The sequence below is a fragment of the Cryptomeria japonica genome, chromosome 6, assembly GCF_030272615.1.
Source record: "Cryptomeria japonica chromosome 6, Sugi_1.0, whole genome shotgun sequence".
NCBI classification, from domain to species: Eukaryota; Viridiplantae; Streptophyta; class Pinopsida; order Cupressales; family Cupressaceae; genus Cryptomeria; species Cryptomeria japonica.
In genome coordinates, this window is record NC_081410.1 from 477,608,499 (window position 1) to 477,625,005 (window position 16,507).

Below are 16,507 nucleotides of genomic sequence, written 5' to 3' on the forward strand. Positions count from 1 at the left end.
TATTTTAGTAATTTCTATTTTTAGTAAGTTTCTATTTATATTAAGTCACCTTGCATCTTGTTTTGGCTCTAACTCTGACATTTGAAGCACTTTCTATTTTTGGAAAGTCTATTTGTGGCAGGGTCCTTGTAGGAAGACATTGAAGATTGAGCTTTCACAATCATTTCTAAATCTGGAAAAGTCAAAGAGCATGCAGAGTGAAGAAAATGACAGTCTGGAAAATCCATCTCTATTCCTGAAATGGCATCTTGAATTTGGAGACATCCAAAATTGGCTAAGTCCAGAGTGGATATTGTCAAATTCCATCACAAGGTGAAAATGGCGCTCGAATCAAGGTCAAGGCGCCAAATGAGACAAGGCATAGAAAACTTCAAGGTGGCGAAATTCCATCACAAAGTGTTTTTAGCACCCAAGAAGGAAGTTTGGCGTCAAAATAACAAGGTCAAGGAAGGATAAAAATGTTAAAATTCCCTCTTCAAGCCCAAACAATGCCCAAGGAAGAGATAGGGCACCAAATCCATGTTGACATGGAAAATGCAAAATGTTGAAATTCCATGCCTAAGTCAAAATAGCGCCTAGGGGACGGAGTAGGGCGCCAAATCTAAGTGCTCATGGAAATCTTCAAAAACTTCAAAATTCCCTCTTCAAGTTCAAATAGTGCCCAAGGATGGAGTAAGGTGCTAAAACCTCGAAGCTAGGGAAAAGTCAAAAAATGACAAAATTCCTCTTCATCATGGAAATAGCACCCAAGTTTGGGCAAGGGCGCTAAAATAAGGTACCCATGGAAAACTAAAAAGTGCCAAATTCCGTAAGGAAGAGAATTCAATGCCCACTCAAGTGAAGAAGGTGCTAAAACCTCAAGACCTTGGAAAATGTTGAAATGTTGAGATTGCTGCTAGCGCCCAAGTAAGGATTGAGGCGCCAAACAAGGGGAGTCATGGAAAAGGATGAAAACCAAAGATTCCATGCTTAAGTCAAAATTCCGCCCAGGTGAAGTAGTAGGGCATCAAAACTATAATATCATGGAAAATATTGAAAATGGAAAATTCCAAGCCAAGTTGAAAACAACGCCCATGTTAGAGAAAGGGCGCCAAATTAGCAAGGGCATGGAAAAATAAAAAAAATTGTGAATTCCTTGCCAGGGTGGAAACAATGCCCAAGTGTTGAGGAGGGCTCCGAAATGACTAAGGCATGGAAATGATGAATTCCATTACAAAGTGGAATTATCGCCTAAGTCAAGGAATTCAAAATTTTCCAAGGCAGAGGGCAAATTGAGGGTCAGGAATGGAATGAAAGCAAGAATTCCGCTTGGAAAAATTTTGAAAAATCTATTTTTAGACACCAAATCTCATCAGAATTTCAAAATTTTTGCAGATTTGGACTTGTAAGAGAATTCTCTCTCCTGGACCCAAGTCCTAAATTTTAGGAAAGTTCTTAAAAAAATAGGAGATGATGGAAAAGTGTTGAAAATCTCCTCCAAGGTGTGAAAAGGTCAAAAGGTCGAAAGAAAATTCTTCCCAAGTCAAAAAATTCTCTCTTAAGATTTTCTCTCTCCTAGGGTTTTGGGTGCCAAGTGGACGGATAAGAAGGAAAATCAAGTCAAACTTCCAAAAAATCCCTCCAAAATTCGAAGAATGGAAGTTGGTGAGTTGGCGACGGAATCTTGTAAATCATGATGCACAACTCAATGCAATGAAAGAAGTTTCCAATTTTGAACTCAACTACGAAGATGGGGCCCATTTGCATGGCATCTTGGAGAGGAAAGTATGATGCACAATTAAAACAATTGCCAAATTTGATTCCTCCAGACTTTGAAAGTATGAAGCATGTTGGAGAAACTCTATATAAGCATGAAAGTACAATTCATTTCTCATGCAAGCATTTCAAGAAAGAAGAGTTGGAGAGAAAGTAAAGAAAGTCAAACTTAGAGAATTTTTTCATCCTTTTCAAGAAGCTTGGTTTGTTGGAAGTGTTGATTTATTCCCAGGATGGCAGAATCAAGCAAGGCGGCAACCATCACCAAGCAGGTGCAGATAAAGGCTAAGAATGAGATGAAAGGATTCCTTTTGGAATCCAAGATGGTGTCCAGGTGGAAAGAAATCAGTGATACAAATTTAGGAATGTTCAACATGGCTGCCTTCAAAATTAGGATGTTTGGGACAGCGAGGCACATTCCATCTCCCACTACTGCCAGAATTGTCAAAAGTGGAATTGTTGCGGCAGTTAGTTTTCCCCCTGCTATCCAATGTCCAGATTTGATCCTAGAGTGTGCGAAGTATTACAATCCGGAGAGGAGGACAATTTCAACATCAAGTGGCAAGCTGTTAGCCACCTTGACTCTGGAAGCAATTGGGGAAGCCTTTGGAATTCCCTCTCATCATACCATGACCTACAGGACCATGAATGGAGCTAAGGCAGTATATGAGGCGGGTCCTGACAGATGTGCAAATATTATTAACAAGAGTTGGTTGCAGAAACCTAGATTGCACATCTCCAAAATGCCTAAGACTCTCATCATATTCGAATTCAAGCAGGATTATGTGGACCTAATAATGATGTTGAGCAGGATAATGGGATGTTCACATGCTATAAATTTCGAACCATGGATGTTTTTCGACATTGGCGAAGTCATGAATACCAATGGGTTGGTAGACTGGGCCAGATTAATTAGCCATTACATGCATGAGCAGCTGAAAGATTTGAAAGAAAAGAAGTCCCAATCCTTCTATATGAGCTCCTATGTAATTTATATGCTTGCAAGGATGGGTGGCTTTGATGGTTTGTCGGGAAAAGGAGTCATGGGTTGCAGACCGACACAGCTGAAAGTTCATGAATGTTATCCTCAACTGCACCTCTACAATATTGATTCTTTCAAGCTGGCGAATGACACTTTCACCATGTACTTGAACAGATTTATGCAGAATGAGCTCTACACAAGAGTGTCACCACATGCTAGGGCATTGGTTCGGAAATTTGGAGCCATGTTCCTGCAATTTCCAAAGTTCACCTACATCAGGACACAGGGTTTCAACTTCTAGCCGTATAAACTACCACGGTATCCATTTGACAAACTGATACTGCTAGAACTTAGTAGGCAGTTGACAGCTTATGACCAAATTCAGAAGAAGAAAAAGAAGTTGTTTATTGAATTTCTAGTTGTCCTAGGTGATTATGTTGAAGTGTGCCCGAAATTGGCAGTAGCTGAGAAAGCGGCAGAGGAATTGGCATTCTACTGCCTGGTGTTCTACACATCCAAATCTCACTACGATCGATATTGTAAGATCAGAAAGGTTACCAAATTGAAATTTGTACACAAGTTTCACCTAGAAGACTATTGGGTAGGTGCCAAGGATGACCTTGAGGTCAGAAAGAAAATGTTTTCCCGGCTACCCCTTGACACAATTAGGATAGGTGAAATAATGCAGGTGCCGGATCAAGTGAAGGAGGATTTAGACTTAGTGCAACCTGAATTTGAAAAGGTGAAGGATCAACCCATCCAACTTCTAGATTAGTCAGAGCCCGAAATTGATGATTTGGACATTTTGGCCAGACCTGTACTGAAATTCACCAAACATTGGGTAGATTGGCATATTAGGAGGTTGAGAGAAGGAAATGTCCACCTGACTGTAATATCCCAGTTCTTTTTTTTTTTTTAGGCCAATAATAATCATCCACAAACAGATAACCCGTTAAGGTTAGAAAGCATAAGCTGAAAAATTGCTGGAAAATGCAACCCTTCCACTTTCTGATCACCAAGTGCCCAATGTGGGAAGGTGAGAGCATACGGTGTTGAGGGGATTGTTAGCTTCAAAAAATTGGAAACAATACAATGCTTGGGCGGCAAGCCAACCCCTTCCGCTTATCCAGCGGGAATGCAAGAAACTTGGCGGTGAACCAGCCAAGAGAAACATACAAAGGCACAAATCACTCAACCGCGATATTTTAGTGGGAGGATTGAAATTACAAAACAATCTCAACTCAACCGCTTATGCAGTAGGGGGACCATTACACTCAGACATCACTCGACCACTTATGCAATGGGAGGACTGAATTACAATTTACTTGAAAATAGGTGGCAAGCCAGCCTCTTCCACTTTTCAGCGGGGTGAGAGTTACAAACCAGAATTGGTTAGTAGTACTACTACTTAACCTTACAATAATCAAGATAATGTGAGAAGAGAGTAATGTTGAATATCCAAATAAGAACATGAAATTTCTGCTAACATCAAAATCTGATGGCTGGAATTGCAAAACCAGCAGCTTATGGATTCACTAAAACGCTCATAACTCTCTCATTACTCACCCAATTCACCCAAAATCTGTTCTAAATAATTGCTATACCCACTACAATGAAAACAAACCCAAGGAAAGCCATCGAAACACCCATATTTATTTTGCACACTTCCCAATGCATTCACAAAACCCAATGCCTAACCTGGGAAGTTCGATTTGCAATATAAAAATCAACACTCAAAATAAGATGCTAAAAACTTACAATATGCATCGCCAGTGGTAGGAAGGAAGGATGAGCCGGTACCTAGAATGATGGAATCGCTTGGTCAAGAGGTGTGAGCAAAATACACTTTCAGTAGTCCCGCGACCAGCAACCAGAAAACACTCCAATCCCAAATAGAACACTCCACAATCTGCAACTCACTCACCAACAGCACGGGGAATACATGGACACAGCTAGGTACTATCTTGCAAGTACGAAACTGAGACTTAGCTAGGAAGCCACACTTCAAAGCTCAGATTTTCAGTCGCCAATTCGGCAGCATAACGATGCAAATTCATTTGATACCAAACGAGAGCCCAAGCACCTATATTTATAGATTTTTCCCTTTGAAATTCAAATGCAAATGGCACCCAAAACCATTGAAATTCAATTTCATTTCATGTCACAGCCTCCCCTAGACATGGCATTAATTTTCCCAAATTCCCCAGGCAAAGTTCGAACTTTTTCCTAGGTGACAACTTTGCGATATAAAATAATAAAAACATGAAATATTTTATCTTTCTCAACGCCACCTTTTTTTAATGCCATTGACTTGGGAAAATAACAATATTGCTAGCAGATAGATATTTTTCCTAAGTTGCCCCATAACACAATTAATCAGTAATAAAAATAATTAAATATCAAACCTTAGGATAAGGAATTAATATTTAATTAAATAACTTATAACTCCAATATTGATTAATACCAAAATCAAGGATGAAGCTATGCGATGAAGACCACTGAACTTTGCTGAGTCAGGACCCTATCCGAGATTGCTAAAAATAGAAATGCTCAACACAGCCACTTACTAAAAATAGTAAGTCAAGAAATACTACTCCGAAAAACATAATCTTCGCGCCCAAAGAAAGAGCTTGGTAAGCTCAGTAGAACTGCATCAACCAAACAGCCGAACCCTAACTTACTAAAAATAGTAAGTTCTGACTTCACCAAATAATCAAATGCATGTTATGCCACCCTGGAGTTCATGGAAAACCCAAAAGGAAACCATAAGCAGAACTGAAGAATTCCCTCCTGACAAACCCTAAAAAGCTCGTGTAGAACTCCACAAAGGTTGGAAACCCTAATTCTCTCTACTAAATAGCCTACGGGTCTTTGGAATAGGCCAATGGACCACTGAACTAATCACTGCGGAGAAGGGGACATTACACTGACTTACTAGTTGATGGGGAATTTGGATTCCCATAGTGAAGCTACAGGAGGCTCTTCACAAGCTCAGGGTTAAGAGGGAGAAGTTCGACAAAAAGAAGTTGAGCGTGACAAAGGAAAGAGTGCTCCAAAGAGGCCGAGAACAGCAAAGAAGAAGGAATCCCAGAAGGAAGTCGAGTAGGAAGTTCAACAGGAAGCCCAGCGGGAAGTTCAGCAGGAAGAACCACTGTAGAAAAGAGCAAGAGTGGAAAGGATGCAATCGCCGGTTAGCTCTTCCAACGCACAGGAGATAGAAATGTTTACGCAAGAAGACCCATTAAATCTACCTCAAGGCAATGTTCCCTACAACGCTCCAGCACAAGATGTTCTCAGCATCAGCGCTTCACACAGGCCAAATCATCCAACGATGCAAAGACAAGAACTTTCCTCTCATCCTGAAGAGCCTCGCCAAGATAGTTTCGTAGAAGCCATCCTTGGCGAAATGGAAGAAGTTTCACAAGAGCATGAGTAGATGGAGATTCAAAATCAACCAATTTCTGCTCCTAATTGGTTGAAGGATAGATTGAGGAAGGAACCGGAAAACGAAGTAGATCCAACACGAGAGTTGGAAGAACTCCTGAAGAGGATGGATAAACCAGTAGCAAAGAAGGCATCTCAGAAATTCTCCAAGGTCATGAGAGATGAGTCTGGATCCCGAACTTTGCATTTAGCTGAGCCTGTAGCAGATAAGGGCAGGAATTAATTCATGCCAGATGACTACGTAATCAGACAAGTTGATCTAGGGCGTGCTTCCACAAGGCAGGTGATAGAAGACTTTGAATGGTCCTCCTTGGCAATGAGAGAGAATATAGAAATTGAAGGAAAAATATAGAAGGTTGAAAACTGAAAATAGGGCCTTTTGCGACTATGTCAAGGGTTTTAAACAACCACTCAGGGAAGCTGATCCTTCATTCATTCCTCCTCTTCCTTAAGAGGACATTGATGAAGCTGACACAATTAGGAAAATTGCCCATGATGCTAAGGAATGGGTAGAGGATGTCTTTGTTGCCGCTGGGAAGTTCATTGAGGACTTGGCTCATCTTCATTCCAGATTTGTTGGCCTTTTGAACAGATTGGAAGTAGCGGATCGTCTTTGGGAGGATGTTCACATTTATCAAGACCTCCCAATTCCGCGACTTAGAGCTTTGATGAAGATTCTGAAGCAAATATTGATTGATGGGAAAGTAATCCAGGAGAACAAAATCTACGACTTCTTGCGGTGGTTTTGCACTGTTTGCTCTGGAAAAATTATCTTTGAAAGATTAGCATGGAGTCTTTAGCTTTGAAAGACTCAATCAGGAGGGTGCAAGAGGAAATCATCAGCGTGATTGAAGCATTGTTCGCGAAGAAGCTGAATGAGAACGGAGTGATGATGAACTTCTTGAGGGATCAATTGCATGAATTCTTCTTTGTCGGATCATTTTCCAAACAACACTTTGAAAATGTTTCTTCATTTTCCAGCACTATGAAGAAAGCATAGGAAATGGTGGTAGAGTGGGAGAACTTTTTCTCCAAGAGTGAAGAGGAAATCACACTGATGGAGTACCAGATTGAGAGTGCGCTAAGTGTCGCCGTGGGTGAATTGGAAGCCGTCATCTCCAAATTCATCACATATACAATTAATGAACACGACAGTGGTTGTCCATTCTTGGACGAGAATCTTTTGACCGAGTAGTGGTGGCGCACTTATTACAAGAATATTTTGACCAAGTGGTGGACCAGTCAATGCATGGTGAATTTATGGAACATCTTTTGCATGCAGCCGCCATATTTATGATTGTATGACAGATTTCTTATGCATGTTGTCGTCGCATGGAGTGGTGGGCATTTAGGAACATTCTTTGCATGAGGAATATTCATTGCATGATGGACATACTTGATGAAATGGTGCATTTAATGCACAAATGGATGCCATTTTTGGGCATTTTTTGAATTAATTGTATATGGGCTTAATGGGCATTAATTGCTGATCCCACCTTGTTGCATCTCGAGTGGAGAATCTTTTGGGTAAAACCCTAATTAGGGTTTGCATGTTCTCAGGATATGGGGCCTATATAAAGGGGTGACCCCACTCATTTGTAAGGGAGAAGAGATTTCAGAGATTGTTGCTGTAAGTTTTGAAGCAAATCACTTAATACATTGTTCAATTGTTGGTGTATTCTTGTGTTGTCTTAAGGCTTGCATGGTCTCACTCTCTTCGTTTATAATAGATTTTATTTTAAGTTATTAGATGAACGGGATTTGATAGGATTGCTTGTTGTAAAATCTGAGCTCATACCTTTTGTTTGCAGCTGATTGTTGCCTAATTTGGAAGGTTAGTCTGAGCCTATTTTATGTGTGGACTTAACTTCGATTATCGGGTGGATGTTGTTCGAATTGATGGCATTCATTGGTAATTTGAAAAATTATTTCACAATCCTTGAAGATTGCACCGCCTTTGTGTAGTTGTGTTATGTTGGCAAAGCGATGCGTGGTTTGATTTTGCAGAAGCAATCCCGTCTCTTTGATCTTAGGATTAGATTAGACTTAGCATAGTTCTCTCAACCCTTCCTCTTTACTCTCCACATATTTCATCAAAAATCCAAAAAAAAGAGCACTCTTATTGCAAATCATTCACAAAGTTGTCCTTGAATCTGCAAATTTGTCAGAATCTTCTTTGAAAATATGCAAAGCCCCTTGGATTACCAGTAAAACACATCAGTCGACCGAGTCATGTCTGTGCATGAAGGAACCTTGGAGTTAGCCATTTGATCTTATTGTAATCTTAGCATACGGTTTAACTTTGTTCAATAGAGAGTAAGGTGACAGTTGGTAACTTTATTCCATGTTACACACTATCCTAAAAAACATGTCAACACGTCCCTTATCTCTTTCTTTGTTGGCAAATTCAATGAACCTAGACATCACTCGCTGAGTGCAAGGATTAGAATCTCTCCCAAGTTTTCACTAGATTAGGAAAGAGGAAGATGTCAAATGTTGTAATATGCAATTTATGAATGATGATGATGATGATTTTCAAAGACAATCATCATAAATCATATTAGTTGTAGCTAACTATTATGTCAAGATTTTGCATGATGATGCAATTTTGTATTCAATTTGTATTCAAATGAGTCAAATTTAGTAGAAAACACTTTTGTACTCATTGGATACATTTTGCCATTGAATTTTGCAAAAAAATACGTTTTCAAAGATACTTGAGCAATTTTTAAAGTTGCTGAGCTTTTTCATGATTCACAAATTTCAGGTCTGTCGAATTTTCATCAAGTCAAAGTCTGCCAACTATGGTTTTGCTAGTGTTATCATATATATGCACTCACAAGAAACGGAAAGTTTTTAATGATGGTGTTTCCTGAAGATTAAGAAAGTAAAACAATTAATAAATTTAAAATATACATCGTCTGAGGCAATGGAGCTCCAATAAGAAATTATAATAATTTAGATGGATGACCACAATTAGGTCAATGGGTCTCAAGAGTATATATATATGCTGGAAGAAATGGAAAGGAAAGTTGAAAGGCAGTAATACATCTCTGAAATAGCAAAGTAACTGGTGAAGAAGCTCCAAAAAATATAGAACTTCTTCCAAAAACTAGGACATGGAAGAAGATATCATTTCTCACATTTATAACTTGCATTTTGAACTTCAAAATATTTATGAAACTGGCTTTGCTAGAAGAATATACGCTGGCTGTCAAAATTGGCAAAAATAACAGTGCAGCAAAGTCATGCTTAAACTGGACCAGAAATCATATTTAACACTCAAGGCCATTAATGGGCTATTATATTTGTGGGGAGGCACAAGGATATTCCATGATGTTTTAAAAATTTAAAGGAAAGATATGTACAAGGTTATCCATGAAAACTAAACTTGGATATTGGCTAAGATGGCAACTTGCAAGTGGCGACATTTGATGGCACAAGAGAGACTCTTCTTTGATTGAAGTAAATACTCTCTTCTTGGGTGTGCGCTACAGATTCCTATTGCATTCATACTTGGCATTGAAGAGATTGTCAGACGTTATAAAACTTGTAAAATTAATATAACATAATGTACATTCCCATTGCAACAATTTGCTGTATAGTAGATACTAGATAGAACATTGTCTTATGTTTACATGTTATAACATTATTGAACCGGGCAACATTAAATTGCAAATCAATATAAGATAAATTTCTTCAAGCTATTAATCTATTTTATAAATTTCAGACTGTAAGGAGAGTCGAGGATGCCTCATTTTTTAATGCTTGCAAATGAGCTCAAAAGGGTGGAATTGTGTAGTGCACCATGGAAGTACAAATATTTATGTCTTCAAAATTAGATGTGCTGTATCTGTAATGGCATGAGATCATTTGTATGAAGTATTCTGGTTAACCCAAATGTTGAAAACTAGAGGCAGTTTTTGCTAAATCAGGTTCTCTAACAAACGAAATTTTTTTTATGCCTAAATGCATGTGTGTAAGGAAATTGGCAAATATATAAGAAGGCCAACCATAAAGATTCCTTATATTTTCAACGCATATATAGGTTATAGTGAATTTACCAATGAGACCAAACAATGAGAATTGCAACTTATAGAAAGCCAACAATGAGAATGTACGCATTATTTTGATGTACTTTTTGAAGGTTTAACCTGTATGTTGAGACATTTTGACCTTGCTTCTTCAACTTTACTTTGACTTCTCAGTAATTAGATGACCGTTGATGCATTTACAATATTTTCCTCTGATCATATAGCTCATAGAAATTGTTCGTAAGTTCTTGGGTTTTGTTTATATCAGCCCCCTGTTTTTCACATTTTTATGGGGTGTTTCTTGTTTTACTTGCAGTATACTCCTGCCATTGATATTTGGAGCATTGGATGTATATTTGCTGAAATTTTAACTGGGAAACCACTCTTCCCTGGAAAAAATGTGGTTCATCAACTTGATTTGATAACTGATTTGCTTGGCACACCTTCTCTGGAAGCCGTTGCAAGGGTTTGCTTTCTTCCCAAATACTGACCATGTTTTTAGCATTATGGCCTGTCATTAAGAGAGTATAAGTTATATTGAGTTGTTATATCAAGTTTGGTGCAGGTTCGTAATGAAAAAGCTAGAAGATATCTCAGCAGCATGCGGAAGAAGAAACCTATACCATTTGCACATAAATTCCCTAATGCAGATCCTTTAGCACTTAAATTATTAGAGCGGTTATTAGCTTTTGAACCAAAAGATCGTCCAACTGCAGAAGAGGTAATGTTGATGCACTGGGTTTGTTTGGTCTAATAAATTACGGACAGCCTTGTGCTGCTGCCATGTCAATCACACTGTTGTTCAAAAGCTGATCAATGAAACACTTATGGTCCAAGGTCACAGGCTTTGGCTGATCCATATTTCAGGGGATTGGCAAATGTGGAGCGAGAGCCATTGGCTCAGGCAATTACCAAGATGGAGTTTGAGTTTGAGAGGAGAAGGGTAACAAAAGAGGATATGAGGGAACTTATTTACCGGGAAATTCTTGAGTATCACCCACAAATGCTGAAAGAATTTCTGCAGGGAGGAGATAGCACAAACTTCATGTATCCAAGGTATATTGACTTTGAAGTAATATAGTGGATATTTCTGTGGAGATTGATTTTTTGTAAATTCCAAATAAGCTCATTATTTGAAGGGAAATTATTAAAATATTCTACTTGCTGTATACACAGAAGCTACTTTCTAAATTGCCATTTCAATTTTCTTCTTTAATCCCTGCAGCGCCGTTGATCAATTCAAGAAGCAGTTTGCGTACCTTGAAGAACACTATGGAAAAGGTGGTGTTGTGATTCCATTAGAAAGGCAACATGCATCTTTACCAAGGTAGGGATGTGCCATCCCAATAGAATGTGGAAAACTATGCTTTTGGAATGATTTTTGAGTACTTTCAAGTTTTGTGTTAAGTTCTTAAAAAAGGTGACTCTGCAGGCCATGTATCCTTTACTCAAAAAATGCAGCACCCTTGCCTGATCAAACATATTCATGCTCTTCGATGGATCATGCTCTAGAAGCTCATGACAAAGCTTCTAGATTTGTCACAGAAACAAAGCAGCATTACCAAGATAGGAGTAATGGAGATATGATGGAGTTTCCCTTGCAAGTACCACAAAAGTACCTTGAAGGTATCAGCCTCAATTGTCTTTGATGTAGGCCCATTGAAGAATATTTGGGTTTAATATTTATTTTAATGTCCATTTTTGTGCCATCATTTGGATTGAAATCAGCCTCACAGGTTAAGCTGCTTGCAGGTGGATCTGCAAAACCAGGAAAGGTTGTTGGCTCAGTAATTCCAAATGGAAATTGTGGCACTGCAGATGCTTATTATACAAGAAGGTTCAGCAATACATCTTCTCAGTATGTTTCTTCAATCTACTCCCACGAGCAAAGGGAATCTACAGAAAAAATTCAGCAGGATGAGAAAAAGGAAGATGGGGCAGGTCAATCAAATTTCATGCAACTGAAGGCTCAAAATGCTGGAATTGGGGCAAGGAAAAGTTCTACTTCATGTAACGGAATTAATCGTCGGTCCTAAAGGCAGGAAGATTCTTTATAGTTGTATCTTAGATTCTCTTGATCTTAGATTTTATAATTTTTTTATTATCCTGTGACTTCTAACACTGTAAGGCAGATTTTTGGCATATTTGTATTGCAGTCAAGAAAAATTATCAATCATCCTTTGAGAGTTTTTTGGTTTAAATTAAGGTGGTATCATCATAAATTTAAATGAAAAATCCAATAAAGGAACTTGATATGTTTTTTCATAATCTCTTAGTGCTTCAAGGTGGTAAAATTGTATTTTTTCTAATCCTTGTCATTAATTGCCGTCTCTATTTCAAATTTTGTTCAGTCTATCATATTTACTATCAAGGTTAATAGTTTGCTTGTTGATTTCCACATTGCTCCTCTTTTAAAATTTATTCAAGGATCAGTTCCTCAGAATAAGATTGGTTAAAATAAAGCCACAAAAGCAGGATATTTTATATGAATAAATTGTTGTAATCATTGAGTCCCAGAGATCATATTGCTAATGGCTGTTGCGTTTTCTCAAGCAATGCTTCTAAAATGGGACCTAGCAAGTGTAGGCTCAAGGTTAGCATTTGGCTACATGTTTCAGCAGATCAAATTCAAACAAGAACAACCTTACACATGTTAATGGGTGCATTCTAACTGAAGTGTGGGTTGCAGGTGGTTGAGGAGATACTTCATTGCTCAAGGTCTTTGAAAACTTGGCTGGGAGCCTCAGGAAGAAAGAATCTCTCCTTGGTCATGTCATCTTAGGTGAGATGAAATTTTAAAATGTGGCAAGATGGTGCTAGAAACTTGTCGTTAATGGGTTAACTTATGCTTGTTTTATTGCTTTGGGGAGCACAAGCTGTGATTTATCTTGTCAATCTGTTGTTGGTGGGGACCCCTTTGGGATGGGTTTTCTGTCAATCATGATTCTCCTAATTCTGACATCTTTTAGTAACTATATATTAGATTCTTTCTGGAATCAAATGGCAGATCTCTTCAAGGTTGAGAATGGGGCTTCATTGCACCCTGCAAATCTGACTATCTAGACTGTCTGTGGCTCTGCCTCCCAAGCAATGCGTGGATTAACAGCTGTAGCTGCTGGAGAGTATAGATAGATAGAAACCCTTCTCTAAATACAAAATATCCGAGTGGGTAGAGCCATATTTTTTGCTACTACTTCATTGGGTGCAGAAGTCAATCTGAGTGAGAGAGAGTCCAAATTATCTGTGAAATCTTTTTGTAAGCAGCAGCTCATGAAATTGTTGTACAAATGCTATTGAAGCTTCACAGTGGCCACTTTAGAAAGATAGTTCCATCAGTTAGCCTCACCTTCCATCGTCTTTTGAAAGGCCCATCTAGGTGGTCAGGTGGAAATGATGGGCAGCACCCTCTTGGCAGCTCTTAACAATACTGAGGTGCTTCAGGCTTGCAACTGTTTGTTGGCAAATTATCATGTAATTTTTAAATTTTGTATTATATAGAAATATTGTACCATATAAATTATAATAGACAAAGTTGTATATTCTGGTTTTTGGAGTGGTGAATGTCATCTAACTTCATCTCCTCGTTGTCTCCACCCAAATATGGCCTGTGTGGAACATAGTTGTTCATGCACCATTTAACACTAGGTCTTTTTGATTCAAAGTCTTGGGGTGGTCTTTTTCCTTTATTTGGTTACTTAAATAGACCGACCAAGTTAACAACCATTATTGGTGCTCTTGTAGAGAGCACCCTTTGTATCATAGCAGCACGAGAGCACCCTTTGTATCATAGCAGCAAAAATTGTTTGGGAAAAAAATTGGCAAACCAAAAGTATAAGCCATTTTGAAAAAATGAGAAAAAAATTGAATTTAAAAAAAGAAGTAAAAATGTAGAAAGAGGACAAAAACTACTTTATTTAATTAAATCAATTTATTTATTTTAATTTCAGGGCATTTTCATAGCATAGAGATATAAAGAGAAAATAAAATAGAGAGTTTAACCCATAAATTATTGAAATTTGATTCTTGTTCATATTCATATCACTGATTTCAATGCATTGCACAAATCATACTTCATAGAGCATAAATAATAATTGGATGGTAACAATTGCACAAAGTCAACATATAAATTAAATACAGTGTCAAAAACTTAAATGTAGCCAATGACTCTTGCTACTGTTGGCATTTGCATGAAGATTACATTAATGATATGTTATGTTGTCATTGATGTCAATTAAACCGGTAATGATATTGTTGATATTGTTGTAATATTGTTACTGTAACCGGTAGGAAGAATTTGTGGAGTGAACCAGTAACCGGTGTAAACCTTATCTATTGTTCCCTACCTATTGTTTTTGATAAACCCTAACTAATTAAGTTTGGTGAATTGATTATATTGGTTTATGATCTGATGCATGATTATTGTATGAAGACAATCCCAAGAGATTTTGGCAAGTTGTAACGGTTTCTGTCTAGGAAATGAGCAAATGTATTGCATCTAATGCAAAGCGCGTGATGAGTTACTAAGTTCAATGAAGGAGCGATCAAGGTTTTCTTGATTGATGTGCAGAGATTGCTATGTAATCCAATGGTCATACTTGAACAGAATTTGTTTGTAATCTTGATGAGAGTTAGGTTTTTGTTGTGTTACCAACCTGATTGATTTGTATTTAAGGTCGATGAAGTTGTTTAGTTTTATAGAGTTGGGAAAGAGATAGACACAGTTCAGTTGAGTGTGTGGTTGCCGAACCGGATGATGTATCTGCAGTTTGAGTAAAGGCAGATAAGAGCATGAAATGGATTTGATCAAGCAAGTGTAGTGCTATTCAAACAGATTAGCAAACTCTTGTTGTTTTCTAACAATTACAGCAGAATTGAAATCCCCTAACCGGGTAAGCTCTAACAAGCTTGGTGCTATTCAAATCCTATAACAAGGCGGTCCATTAGATTGGATTTTCAAATTCTCTACTGAGGTTACTCCTTACAGGGTATTGCTTCTAACAAGGCATTTGTAGTCAATCCCTTAACCGGGTGATTCCTAACTGGATCAATTCTTAACAAGACTTTTTGTAAAGCTTTAACAGGCTAGGCTCCTAACAGAGCGAACTTTAGAAGAGTTCAGATAGTTATCTTGTGAGTCTCATCTCACCGTGGTTTTTACCTATTTGGGTTTCCACATCAAAAATATTTGTGTCAAGTGGTGAATGTTTTTGTGGTTATGTTTTCATGGTCGATTTATTTAACTACTTATCTATTTTTGATAAGTCATGATAACTGGAAGCATTGAGATATGAAGAAGTTGTTTACTGTTAATTTGTTGTAATAGACAACTGGTTTATCTTATGAGTTTTTATCTTGACAGAGTTATTATTCTAAGTTTACTTTGAGAAATTGATTGGTGAAGTTTATATCAATTTTTCTATCTACTGATTCACCCCCCCCCCCCCCCCCCCCTCTTAGTAGTTGACCGGATACTTATTCTTTCATCATACCATCAATTGGTATCAGAGCATTACAGGTCCTCTAAGGTCTAAGCCTAACAACTTGAGGTAAAGATCTGCTTATCATGATGAAGGAAGGTCCGAAGTTTAATAGAGAGAACTACAGGATATGTAGTGACATAATGAAAATTTATATCAAGAGTCTGGGTAGTCAGTATTGGGAACATGTCGATACTAAGTATGTTGCACCTACTGGGATGTTGATTGATGATTAGAAGAAAGAGCAACAAGAAAATCATCAAGCATTGGAGGCTATTATCAGTTCTTTGTCTGATGTAGAGTATGTAGATGTTCATGGTCTTGAAAGTGCATATGAGGTATGGAAAAAACTTGAAGAGATTTATAGCGGTGATGAACATGTTTAGATTGCTAAAGAGGAGAGTCTAAGAGGAAAGTTTGATGACATGCGGATGGCTGAAGGTGAGAATATCCAGCAGTATGGTCAAAGAATAAAAGAGATAGTTGGTGAAATTAAGAGTTCAAGAGATAAAGTGGAAGATTCCACACTAGTACATTCAGAGCTAATTTCCAATGACCGATTGTCGGAATTGCGACAAATTTTCGTTGGAGTGCCGACAAAAGTAGCCGTTGAAAACTCGTTGTCGGATTTGTCGACAATGCCCTAACTGTCGGAAATACGACAATCCCATGGACTCTGCCGACGGTGAGCATGATCGCTCTTCCGGTCAAAAAAGTCGTCGGACATGCAGCATCCCCGTCGGATGCTTCAGTAGATTTCGTTGCAAAGTTGACGGCAATTTGGAACTTCGCACCGATGGTGATGCTGTTTGTCT

At 38.1% G+C, this 16,507-nt stretch overlaps 1 protein-coding gene across 2 annotated transcripts in view; it reads left to right on the top strand.

The window, feature by feature from the left end:
• Positions 1-12,401, top strand: part of LOC131051006 (mitogen-activated protein kinase 15) — a 121,774-nt gene extending 109,373 nt beyond the window's left edge. The window contains exons 5-10 of one of the 2 annotated variants that reach the window (XM_057985336.2): positions 10,532-10,681; positions 10,781-10,936; positions 11,060-11,271; positions 11,441-11,542; positions 11,648-11,841; positions 11,944-12,401. In XM_057985336.2, coding sequence (XP_057841319.2) covers positions 10,532-10,681; positions 10,781-10,936; positions 11,060-11,271; positions 11,441-11,542; positions 11,648-11,841; positions 11,944-12,251 — 1,122 coding nt within the window. In that variant the 3' untranslated portion in view covers positions 12,252-12,401. The remainder of the gene's footprint in view (positions 1-10,531; positions 10,682-10,780; positions 10,937-11,059; positions 11,272-11,440; positions 11,543-11,647; positions 11,842-11,943) is intronic. The other variant, XM_057985337.2, reaches the window with a different exon arrangement.
• The last annotated feature ends 4,106 nt before the right edge of the window (positions 12,402-16,507 follow it).